Raw genomic sequence first — 12065 nt, forward strand, 5'->3', positions numbered from 1 at the left:
AGAGATATTGATGGGTGGACTTTGGAGCCACTAAGCATGTTTGCTGAAACAGAGACCTGTTCACCTCCTATTAGAGGATAGGGGATGTCGAGAAACTCTATATGAGTAACTCATCTGCAACAGAGGTTGCATAAAATTAAAAGGTCGAGCAGAAGCTCATATCTGTAATATTCTCACACTGAATGAATTTTTCATGTTCTGGGCATATGCAAGAATCTTGTATCTTTTTATGTTGTAGATGGTAAAAGATTGAAGATCTTAAGTGAATTTAGAAAACTTGTTTTAACTAAGGGCAGTGATTTTTTAGGCGACAGTTATAAGACTTAGGTTTTTTATAAGCTTAAAGGAAAATCTGATAAAATAAACATAGTTGATTCTTGTGCTTTCTTTTGTGTGACTTTGACATGTAAATTATAAGTCAATGCATAAACTGGATAGCATAGGCTACGTACCCAAATTTAATTTGGATATTGAACACAAAAGTTAAATTCGCGTAGAATCAAAATATGATAAAAAACCTTTTAACAAAATGTTCATAGAAATTCTAAACCCTTAGAATTAATTCACTCGGACCTAGTTGACATGAATCCGGTTCAAACTAGAGGTGGTAAGAAATGGTTTATTACTTTTATAGACGACTGTACTAGGTATTGTCATATATATTTGTTTAGAGGTAAGGATGATGCCATAGAACCTTTAAGATGTATAAAATTGAAGTTGAAAACCAAATGAATACTAACATTAAAACCATTAGTTCTGACGGTGGTGGTGAGTACAAAATTCCGAAAGGAGATTTCTGTGTAAAACATGGCATAATACACGAAGTTACCCCTCCTTATGCACCTCAGTCTAGTGGTGTAGCTGAACTTAAGAACCATACCCTTAAGGAGATGATTAATGCCATGTTAATTAGTTCAGGATTACCTTCGAACTTGTGGGGGGAAGATGTCCTCTCAGCCTGCTATATCCTAAACAGAGTACCTTTTAAAGGATCAGATAAAACTCCATATGAACTGTGGAAAGGTAGACAACCTTATTATGCTTACTTCAAAGTGTGGGGGTGTTTGGCTAAGGTTGCCATCCATAAACCTAAAATAGAGGACCCAAAAATATAGCTTCGTCCATAACATTTACCGAAACCCCACTCTGCTAAGAAGCTTCATTTAGTGAAATGGACAAAGTACGTCTGAAGCAGACTTGGGATCATGCTAGTTTACCTCCGGGAAGTAAGACCATAGGATGTAAATGAGTCTTTAAAGAGGAAACGTAAGATAGATGGAAATGTGGAAAAATTATGAGGCTAGGTTGATATCTAAAGGATATAAACTAAAAGTAGGTGTACATTTCCTTGATTCTAATTCACATGTGACAAGAATTAATTCCGTTGAGATGCTAATTGTTATTACTGCCATAAACAACTTAGAGATACATCAGATGGATGTTAATACAAATTTTATAAAGCCGTGAATTAGATAAAGAAATTTACATAGACCAACCTGAGGACTTTGTAGTGAAATATTGTGAAGACAAAGATTGCGAGTTGAACAAATCTTTGTATTGTTTTCAAATAAGCACGTAAACAGTGACATGATAATTTGATCATGTCATAATGAGTAGTGGATTTAAGGTAATGAATCTGACAAGTATATTTGCAAGTAACTTGTTAAGGATGCCTATGTGATTGTATGCTTGTATATTGATGATATGCTTATACTTGATATAAACGTAGATATAATTAATTCCACTAAAACATACGCTGAATGATAACGTTGACTTGAAAGACTTAGACCTTATTGATGTAATCATAAGGATGAGGATTAAAAGATAATCTAACATTTATAGTCTTAGTCATTCTCATTGTGTTGAATTTGTGCTTATGAGATACAATAAGTCTGATTGTAAGCATGCCTTACTCCGTACGATTCTTCTTGTAGATTCGAGAAAAATAAGAGTAATGGAATATCTTAACTTGAATACTCAAGAGTTATAGGATGTCTGATGAATTTAATGAACTGTAAGAGTCCAGACATTGTCTATATTGTGAGTAAGTTAAGTATATATACTTGTAGTCCAGAACAAGAGCATTGGGATGCGCTTAATAGAGTATTATGGTACCTAAAATACTCTATTACCTTTTGTTTTATTTATGAAAGGTATCTTGTTGTCCTTGAGGGACTTTGTGATGCAAACTGGATAGTTGACTCAGAGGAGTCTAAGTCTACCAGTGGATATGTTTTCACTCTAGCAAGAGGGTTTGTTTCTGGAAGTTTTTCAGACAAACATATATTGCTCAATTCATTATGGAATCTGAGAGTATTGCGTTAGATAAAGCACGAGAGAGGACCGAGTGCCTAAGATGCTTTTTAGAAGACATTTCTCTCTGGCATAGGCCTGTGCCAGTTATATCTATACATTGTGTTAGCCAAGCTATAATAGTTAAAGCTAAGTAATAATTAATCTCAATCGGCGTTATTTCCATTGATTGGCTAAAGTCCAAGGAGAATTTCGCGCAACCTTTGACGAAAGGTTTGTACAAAGAGATAGTTAAAAATGCATCGAGGGGGTTGGGGCTTAAGCTCATATATTAAACTTACCATGAAGGATACTCAACCTTGCTGACTGGAGATCCCATGATCAAGGTTTCGAATGAGAAACTAATTTGTGGTGGGTAAAGGTAAACACTATCAGAGATTTTCATTCTCTGTCCCTTCCCTATGGTGTAGACGTGATAGTGTGACTGCATGTGGAGGATGACTTTTTAATAAGTCTTAATGAGTTCTATATTTTCAATTTAAGATTGAAGTGGGGTGTAGCAGTAAACAATCTTGATGGATATCACCTATCTGAATGGTGTAGTGGGTCGCTTCCTATGAGAATATGAGCTGATTCTGTAGAGCATTCTGAGAAACAGGATAAGTCCAGGGCCAAAACGGACACAACAACACGAGCTTGGCAGCAACCTTGGAGATATCATGCGTGGTTATTATCGCGGATTACACCAAACGCTAGCAGTTCAAGACATCGCGTTCACTGTCTAGCAAGTAGTTCCAGTAATCTCTCACTAAGCAAAAGTTCAAGACCTCATGGACACCTCTGCCTATGGTGGTATTTCCTGTTTTTCGTTTTTATCTATTTTTAATTCATTTTGAGAAAATGAGTTTTATGTTGTTTTTATGGTCTTGGTATTACTAGTTCTTAGGACCTAAGGGTCACTAAGGATTCACTAGTTCATGATTTTTCACTTTGGTGAAAGAAACCTTTAGTCTCACTTGTGAGAAACTAAATATGAAAGCTCTCTATACTATTATGATTTATGCAATCCATAGTATGACCCTGGGATCAACACACTACTGTGTGAAGGAGAGGACGTTGAAATGGCTAGTATGAATTCAACATTCACGATCTATCTGTCTGTTCAGTCAGTTCGGGTCGTGAGATTGGGTTATTGATTTACCAAGATCTATCTGTGTTTTTCACGTTTTATTGAGTTTTCATTCATGTGGGGGATTGTTGGAAAAACGATTAATAAAAATACTTTTTAAAGATTTTAATTTAGTGTTTCTTTTGTGAATGAAAACTTATTAGTCCCACATAGTGGAGTTTCCACTCTTTAGTTGTTTTTAAGAGACTATATAAGATTTTTAGTCCCACATAGGGGAGGAGCTCTTCTTAACTTGAGTTTGTCAATTATATAAACAAATTCACTTTTTTTGTAAAAGCATGAAAAAAAGGGGTTGCTCTATATTCTAGAGGGACCACTATATGGTAAAGGGGTTGCTCTATATTTTAGAGGGACCCCTTAGGGAAAACATGGGAAAGGGGTTTCTCTATATTTTAGAGAGACCCCAAAGGGGATTCTCTATATTTTAGAGAGACCCCCAAGGGAAATATTTTGTATTGCTTTCTTTAGCATTCGCGATTTTCCTTAATGTTTTTTTCGGAGTTTCCAAGCTCAAGTTGAGCATCTACTACATATGCTAGTAGTAGGTGTATTAGGGTGTTTTATCCTGGAGATATACGTCCTGTGAGGGCTATAGCATCAGTCAGAAAACTCTTACTCTTTACATTGTTATTATGTGGCAAATATGGAAAGCTCGTTCTAGTGCTAGTATGGACAACAAGAGACAATGTCCTGTAGTCACTATCCATCAAGTTAACATTCTCCTAGAGTCCTTAACTCAAACACAAAACCTTTACATGTGTCTCCAGAAAAATGTCTTTACTGCTGCAACACCATTTAATAAGTATCGGTGTAATGTTTCATTGTGGAATCAACACACTAACACTTGTTTAATGTTTGTGGATGCTTCTTTGGGAAAATCCTCATATTCAGCAGGTTGCGGCATTGTTTTCTTTAGAGCCGATGGTAGATTTGCAGCAGCCAGATGTTGGCCAACGGTTGCAGAATCAATCTTAGAAGCTGAAGCTCAGGCACTCTTGATGGATATTGAATGGGCTCAAGACCTACATGTTCAAAACATCTTCTTCATTTCTGACAATCCTAAACTCGTTACTGCTATCAATGGCGTTCATTCTAGTATCCCTTGGACGATTTTCTCTTATGTCCAAGACTGTAAAAACGGATTTGCTCTGTTAGGTAGTCCAGTCTGTAAATATGTTCCATGTAAGTTCAATGCTGCAGCAGATGGTTTGGCTAAGTTAGTTAGGAAATACCGTGTCAATAGTGTTTGAGATAACACGCATCCTGTATGTATTTTAGATAAACTGTATGCTTGGATGTCAGCTCTATACTCTTTTCTTTTTTGGGTTTAATGCAATGTTTCCTTCAAAAAAAAAATACCATACTACAAGTCTTTGATTGGTAAACAAATATGGGGCAAGCAGTACCCGGATCCTCTTCCGATAACCCTGCTAAACTTACTTGTTGTTGGAAAGGGTAATTTGTAATCTAGAATTATTTTTACTGTTTAGTAAAATCTCTTAATGGAATTAGAGTGAACTAATGTGAACAAGTGGAAATGAGTCGGCTGTTAGAAGGGTCTAGTACATGACTTGGTTAAGGAAAGTAAAGAATTGTCTAGAGTTTCTAAAGTTCAGTCAAAGTATCAAACTAGTTTATCCAAAAGAAAAATCTAGAGAAGGTTAGAGAGTTCTAGGGTCGGTCTAACAAAGCTTGTAAAAAGGCAATGGTGTACTCAGTTGTAAGCTTGAGCAAGAACAACAATAATAAATCGTAGAGTTTAAGAAAATCTTGCTTCAAACACCATAGTTCAGTGGGAGTGAGCAATTCTGACTCCATGCTCATATATCTCCATGATCATCAAAACATCTAAAAAATTAACACTTGTATAATTTATTTGATGGCCCTTATTTGATTCAGTGTAACTCCGAAATTCGTAGAGTAATCCTCAACAAATGGGGCAAGCAGTACCCGGGTCCGCTTCGGTAAGCTTAAATCTGAACTGTGGATAATATCCTTAGTGGACTTGGAGTTGCAGCTAGGTCCAAGTTCAGTTGCCCATATAAACAAAATATCATCAAATCCGGGATCTCATTTTCTTCTCTCTCCCCAGAATCAGAATCACAGTGAACCCTAGATCTCAATCAAAATCTTTTCCTTACAATCAAAATCTTAAGTTAGTGATGGGTTTTGTATGGGATTCTGCCGGAGTAACGTTCATTCATACACAAAGATAGCATCATGATATTTCCTCTCAAAACTCAGTCCGCAGGAAGGTTTTCAAAGACATAGAATAGCTGTGAAGACCAGATTTCTTTGAAATAAGGAACGAATCCGTCCACAAATGGTGTAATTCCCATATAGGTCGGCTGTTGGGTCAATAAGAATACACTAAGGTTGCAATGTCTTCAAGAAAGATATGGTTTCTTCAGCCATGAGGAGGACCTTTTTCACTTATACAGTTGAAGAACACGGAAACGGCAACATGATGATATTTCCTCTCGACATTAAGCAAGTAATTTCTGATTATTATTTTTATTATGTCCAATACGTATTCAATTCAATGAATACCAGAATCCCATAATTTTAAATTTGTTTGTACCTAATGTGAAGCCATGTAACATTCAATCAATATCCATCAGTAATTCAAGTCTAAACTGATAACATGACCTGCTATATCATATTTAATGCCATCCCAGATGGTCCAAGAAAGAATAGTGAAATTGACGGCATTACTAGTATTAGCAGGAGTACTATCACCATAGCCTATTACTAGTGGTGGTGTTGGAACCATGTATAAAATGTGTGTAATTATGAATCTATGCAGATTTTTATATGAAATATTGCTAAATTTTGACAAATCATATTATTTATCTAATTTGCCAAATTCTTGTCACATTGCAGATCATTTGGTGACGATTGTTTCCAAAAAGTTCAAATGTAGAGGTTCCTTCTGATGAGCAGACATTGTCTGCTATAGTTGTTTTCCATTCTGCAACCCAGTTGCTGCAATCGTGCAAGGTAGAGAAGCAACACCTGCAAAATATAAGCGGGAAGAATGTTTAGGCTGGGAAGGAATTTTGATGATCCAAGAGAACGGAAAGATTCTCTGTAGTGATTAGGATGCATTCCAGGAATCAATAAGACTTGCGAAACTGTCAAGGTACACTACAGATGGCATATTGTTTGTAGAAACATAACAATTCATCCTACTATTTTGAAATTGTTGGGTGCAGTGGGTTATGTACTACTAATATCTAAGGTCCATAGGACTTCTACCAGTTAATAGTGGTGAAATCCACTCTGTATTTCAGTCGCTTCAGATACAAAACAATTCATAGGGGAGTGTCATACAAAATATGATACTAACATTTCAATCAGGCATCTTGAAATTTTATATAAACTTCCTATGATTGTCAAAAGTAAAGTAAGTTTTGCTGTATATCTCAAAAGTAAAGTAAATACTGCAAAAATTACTTTTCTTTTTAATTGCTAGGATTTTTCATTAATCCCTTATATATTTTGCTTTCTTTTTTGTTTTTCTGTTTAAATCATGTTGCTTTTGTTGTTTAATGCATCAAATAGTCTCTGATTAACCTAATAGGTTACAATTCATCTAATTGCATGGCATAGGTTACAATCCTAATAAACATAATGGATGTGAAGTGGGTCACAGAGAGGGGGAGCTAATATTCGGGATGACATTGGCAAGGAAAGCAACATTCATTCAAGATAACATTGATGAGATTAAAGCCACTCCTTCACAGTTGAAAATGGATTTAGGACTCTAGAAGAAGCTTCAACGCAGAAATGGAGGGTAAGATTCAGAAACTCCCTCCACTTCAGAGATTGCATCAGACTGACAATGAATCATAGATAGCTTAGTACAAGTTCCAAGGTACTTCCATCCGTTCTTTCTTTTTAGGGCGTTTTTACTGAATCGACTGCTGGACTTTGTTGTTCAATTTTAACCTCGTTGCGTGCAATGTCTAAATTGATTTCTCACACTATTCAGGCTTAGTTTATTTATCTTTAAACTAGAGTTGATATATTTCATTAGAAAGAATAAGTTGTGAAAGATTACAATGGCGTTGATTGTACTAAATAACTAACACCCGAAATTAGTAAAGAATTGTGGAAGCTGATATGATCATTTGATTGTGTAAGTTTTCTTGGGTTAGGCGGCTTGATACCACCAAGATGTTTCGGGGTTGAAACTCATTCTAGCTTATCTTATGACAAATAATTATCTTATTATTTGTCTATTTATCTTATGCAAACCATAAGAATTTTGTGCATTATGGAATTGTGATATACGAAAGGGAATGGATGGAAGCCGCCTTCTGAAGGTGACCCAATTCAACGAATGTTTGAAACCCATATAAATTAGACACCCAATAGAGGCAAGTATCATGAGTTTTTTGCACATATTTTGTATGCTAATGCTTACCAGTAATTTTTTCAATGTAGATATAAATAAGCAAGCTGGATTAGATGAGAATGGAAAGCAACATTCGATGACTGATGCAATTTATGTGAATGTATCACCAACAAAATTACATAGAAGTACCTGCAGATACTGTGATCTAGCTTGGAACCTTTATGCTGCAACAACTCCAGCAAGTGCAACCAGTCCACAATGTCAGCGGGGAAGTCCTCTTGCACGTATGAATGAACCACCAGCACTGTCCACAGTTTCAGGTTGGAGTAGAGGTAATTTGAATGAAGTTGTTTGAAACACCAGTGGAAATAAAGGAGCAATAGCATCTGGTAAACTAATAGTATTCAATAAAAATAGTTTAGTTTATATTATATCTTTTAGACACGAGCTCCATAAGTTTCTATATATGAGTCACTGCATTCCTTTTGGACTAAATATACTGGCAAAGATTTATCATTTTTTCCCCCCAATTTCTTGTGTTCTTTTGAGTGTTTTGTCAGTTGAAAATATCATTATCTTTGTACTTTGTCTCAAAAAATTGCTGTTATCTATTTGTGTGATTTATAGAGCTCGCGAAGTCGTGTTTGATCTGTTGTAGAGTGTTCTGATACGCACACTCGCAATTCAAGTTCTTGCTAATTTGCATAGACTTCCCATTTTTTTCCCGATCAATTATTACTATTATGGCCCAACAAATTTTATTTGCCGATCTGTTTCTTTTTGTAATCTTGTTCGGGGTTGGTCGCAAAAACTTGACAGTCCCAATTTCAATTTCAATTTCAATTTCTTCGTAATTGATGACTAAGAAATTTAAATGCTAGAAGTCTTTTGTTTTTCACACCACTCAAATGGAGCTAGCAGTACCAGGATCCACATCCGATTAGCTAAAATCCGAAACGATGGACAATTCGCCTATTGGGCTTGCAGCTCGATCCAAGTTCGGTTGCCCTATCTATATAAACAAATATCATTGCCCTAAATCTCTAAATCTCATTTTTATCTTTGCCTCCCCGAATCAAAACCTCAGCAATCTCTAGATCTCATCAAAATTAAAGCTTCAGTAGAGATTTAGTGATGAGTTCGAGACGCAGCATTGGTTTTTGTTTGAAGTGTGTCGGCTTCCAACTCAAAACCAAATTGTCTTAGATTTGATCTTGATGAGCCCACACACTTCAAACATGGTATCAGAGCTTAGATCTATTAGATTTGATCTTGATGAGTGAAAAAAAATCAATTTCTACCCATTAAATATCAAAAATCAGGAACATTCAAAGTTTTTAAAATCTAGATCTAGAAAAGAAAAAACCCATTTTTTCAATCAATCTTCAATTAAATCAATGGCAAGTAGTAGTTACTCAAATCAATACATTCAACAACCTTCAATACCACTTTTTCATGGAGAAAATTATGATTTTTGGGCAATTAAAATGAAAACCTTGTTCATGTCTCAAGAAGTGTGGGAGATTGTTGAAGATGGATATGATGAAATTGAAGATACATCAAACTTAGATCAAGACCCAAACGGTTTACTTAATGAGAGTACGAGGAAGAATGCAAAAGCATCCATGTACATCCAACAAGGAGTTGGAGACACCATACTACCAAGATTAATCCATTCTTATAAACCTAAAGAAGCTTGGGATCTTCTACAACAAGAGTATGGAGGCAATAAGAAGGTAAGAGAGTTAAAATTACATTCATATAGAAGAGATTTTGAGAATCTTAGAATGAATGAGAAGGAATGTTCAAATGATTTTTCATCTAGAGTAGTTGAAATTGTTAATAATATGATGATGTGTGGTGAGAAGATGGAGGAAAGAAGAATTTGTGAGAAGATATTGATGTGCATGCCGGAAAAATTTGAACCCATTGTGGCGGCTTTGGAAGAGACTAAAGATTTCTCAACATTAAAGTCAGAAGAGTTATGGGCCTCCTTAAAGGTGTATGAGCAAAGGTTGTTAAGACACTCCGAAAAATCAATTGAGAGTGCATTTCAATCAAGATTCAACTTGGATTCAAAAAATTCAGCAACAACGAAAAATGAGTACAAGGGTGAATCAACATCAAACTTCAAAGGAAAAGAAAAATGGAAGAAAGGAGGAGCTAATTCCAACAACTATATAAAAAGTGATTCGTTTCAAGTACCAAGATGCAATTTTTGCAAGAAGAATGGTCACTTGGAGAAGAATTGTTGGAACAAAGGAAAACCACAATGTCGCAATTGCAAAAAGTATGGACATTTGGAGAAATATTGTAGATACAAAGAAGATGAAGAACAAGCCGGTAGAGCCGAAGAAAAAGAAGAAAAACAAAAAATGTTTTATGTTTGTCAAAGTTCCATGGTAACTTCCAAAAGCGAGGTTTGGTTTGTGGATAGTGGTTGTACCACTCATATGTCCGGTGAAAAAAGCTTGTTTGTGGATAGGGATACTTCCATAAATTCTCTTTGAAGATGGGGGATGGAAATACGGTTCACGCTAACGGAAGAGGTACAATTCGCGTGCAAACTATCAATGGAGAAAAATACATTAGAGATGTGTTGTATGTTCCGGAATTGACACAAAATTTGCTTAGTGTTGGGAAACTTGTGGAGCTTGGGTACGCGGTCCATTTTGAAGATGGATATTGCACCATTTATGACAAGAAACACAAGAAAAAGAGACAAGTGATGAAGAGTATCAAGATGGAGAAGAATAGAAGCTTTCCAATTGTGTTTGAAAAAGAGAAGAACATTGCATTGAGGATGGAAACCATTGATGAAACATGGTTATGGCATAAAAGACTTGGGCATTTGAATTTCAATAGTCTCAAGGTTCTTTCCAACAAGAACATGGTGCAAGGACTTCCACAACATATCAACCACAAAGATGGAGTGTGTGAAGGTTTTGCACTTGGGAAGCAACATCGCCAACCATTCCCAAAATATGTAGCATGGAGAGCGAAAGAACTTCTTGGTTTGGTACTTACCGACGTGTGTGGACCAATGAAGAAACCAACTCATGGAGGTAATAGATACTTCATTTTATTCATTGATGACTTTACTCGTATGACTTGGGTCTACTTCATGAGACAAAAGTCCGAAGTTTTTAGTATGAAGAAGTTCAAGAGCCTTGTTGAAAAGCAAAGTGGTGACTACATCAAAGTTTTAAGAAGTGATAGAGGCAAAGAGTACAACAACAAAGAATTTGATAGATTTTGTGAAGATGAAGGCTTGGAAAGGCAACTAACCGTGAGTTATACTCCTCAAAAAAATGGTGTTTCCGAGAGAAAGAACCAAACCGTGATGGAGATGGCAAAGTCCATGCTTCATGAGAAGGGTATGCCTAGAGAGTTTTGGGCCGAAGCCGTTAACACCGCCGTCTACTTGATGAATAGGTGTCCAACAAAATCCGTATGGAACCAAACTCCTTTTGAAGCATAGAGTGGGAGAAATCCATCGGTAAGACATCTCAAAGTTTTTGGTAGTGTGTGTTATTCTCAAATTCCAAAGGTGAAGAGAACAAAGCTTGATGAATCAAGTGAGAAATGTGTATTTCTCGGCTATAGCTCCAATCAAAAGGTTATAGGTTATTTAGCTTGAAGAACAACATAATGATTACAAGTCGTGATGTCTTGTTTGATGAACGAACTTCATGGAATTGGGAAGAAGGTAAAATTGAGAAGAGAACCATTATTCTTGATGAAGAGCAAGAAAATTCAGCAACAAATGAAGTTTAATAAGGTGAAGAAAATGAGGAAGAACTACCTCAAACACCTCCAAATACAAGACAAGGTGCATGTCCAAGTACTAGTGCATCAACATCACCACCATCGGCACCAAAGAAGATGCATAGGTTGAGTGAAGTGTATGAAAGATGCAACTATTGTACGGTTGAACCGGAAAATTTTGAAGAAGCATCAAAACAACCGGTATGGATAAAAGCCATGGAAGAAGAAGTTGTTGTCATTAATGATAACGACACATGGGAGAAAGTAGCAAGGCCAAGTGACAAAGAAGTTATTGGTATGAAGTGGATCTACAAGGTGAAGTACAATGCGTATGGAACGGTTCAAAGATACAAAGCAAGGTTGGTGGCAAAGGTCTACTCACAACAACCCGGTATCGACTACAATGAAACGTTGTCACCGGTTGCTCGTCTTGACACCATTAGAGACGTGATTGCTATGGCTTCCCAAAAAGATTGGTTACTCTATCAACTTGAT

The 12065-nt window shown here is 36.2% G+C and overlaps 1 protein-coding gene and 1 long non-coding RNA gene across 2 annotated transcripts; both read left to right on the forward strand.

The window, feature by feature from the left end:
* The first annotated feature begins 5487 nt into the window (after positions 1 to 5487).
* Positions 5488 to 8430, forward strand: LOC113317231. The gene is made up of 4 exons (XR_003343351.1): positions 5488 to 5936; positions 6326 to 6584; positions 7055 to 7238; positions 7892 to 8430. It is a non-coding gene; the product is annotated as an uncharacterized LOC113317231 (long non-coding RNA).
* A 769-nt stretch (positions 8431 to 9199) lies between these two features.
* Positions 9200 to 10312, forward strand: LOC113316363. The gene has a single exon (XM_026564560.1). It carries the CDS (start codon positions 9200 to 9202, stop codon positions 10310 to 10312), a length of 1113 nt encoding a protein of 370 aa, XP_026420345.1.
* Positions 10313 to 12065: the final 1753 nt, after the last annotated feature.

This window comes from Papaver somniferum, chromosome 10, assembly GCF_003573695.1.
Source record: "Papaver somniferum cultivar HN1 chromosome 10, ASM357369v1, whole genome shotgun sequence".
Lineage (NCBI taxonomy): Eukaryota > Viridiplantae > Streptophyta > Magnoliopsida > Ranunculales > Papaveraceae > Papaver > Papaver somniferum.

Excerpts from the sequence above, each read along its gene's own strand:
- LOC113316363 (XM_026564560.1), top strand. The coding sequence starts at position 9,200 with ATGGCAAGTAGTAGTTACTCAAATCAATACATTCAACAACCTTCAATA.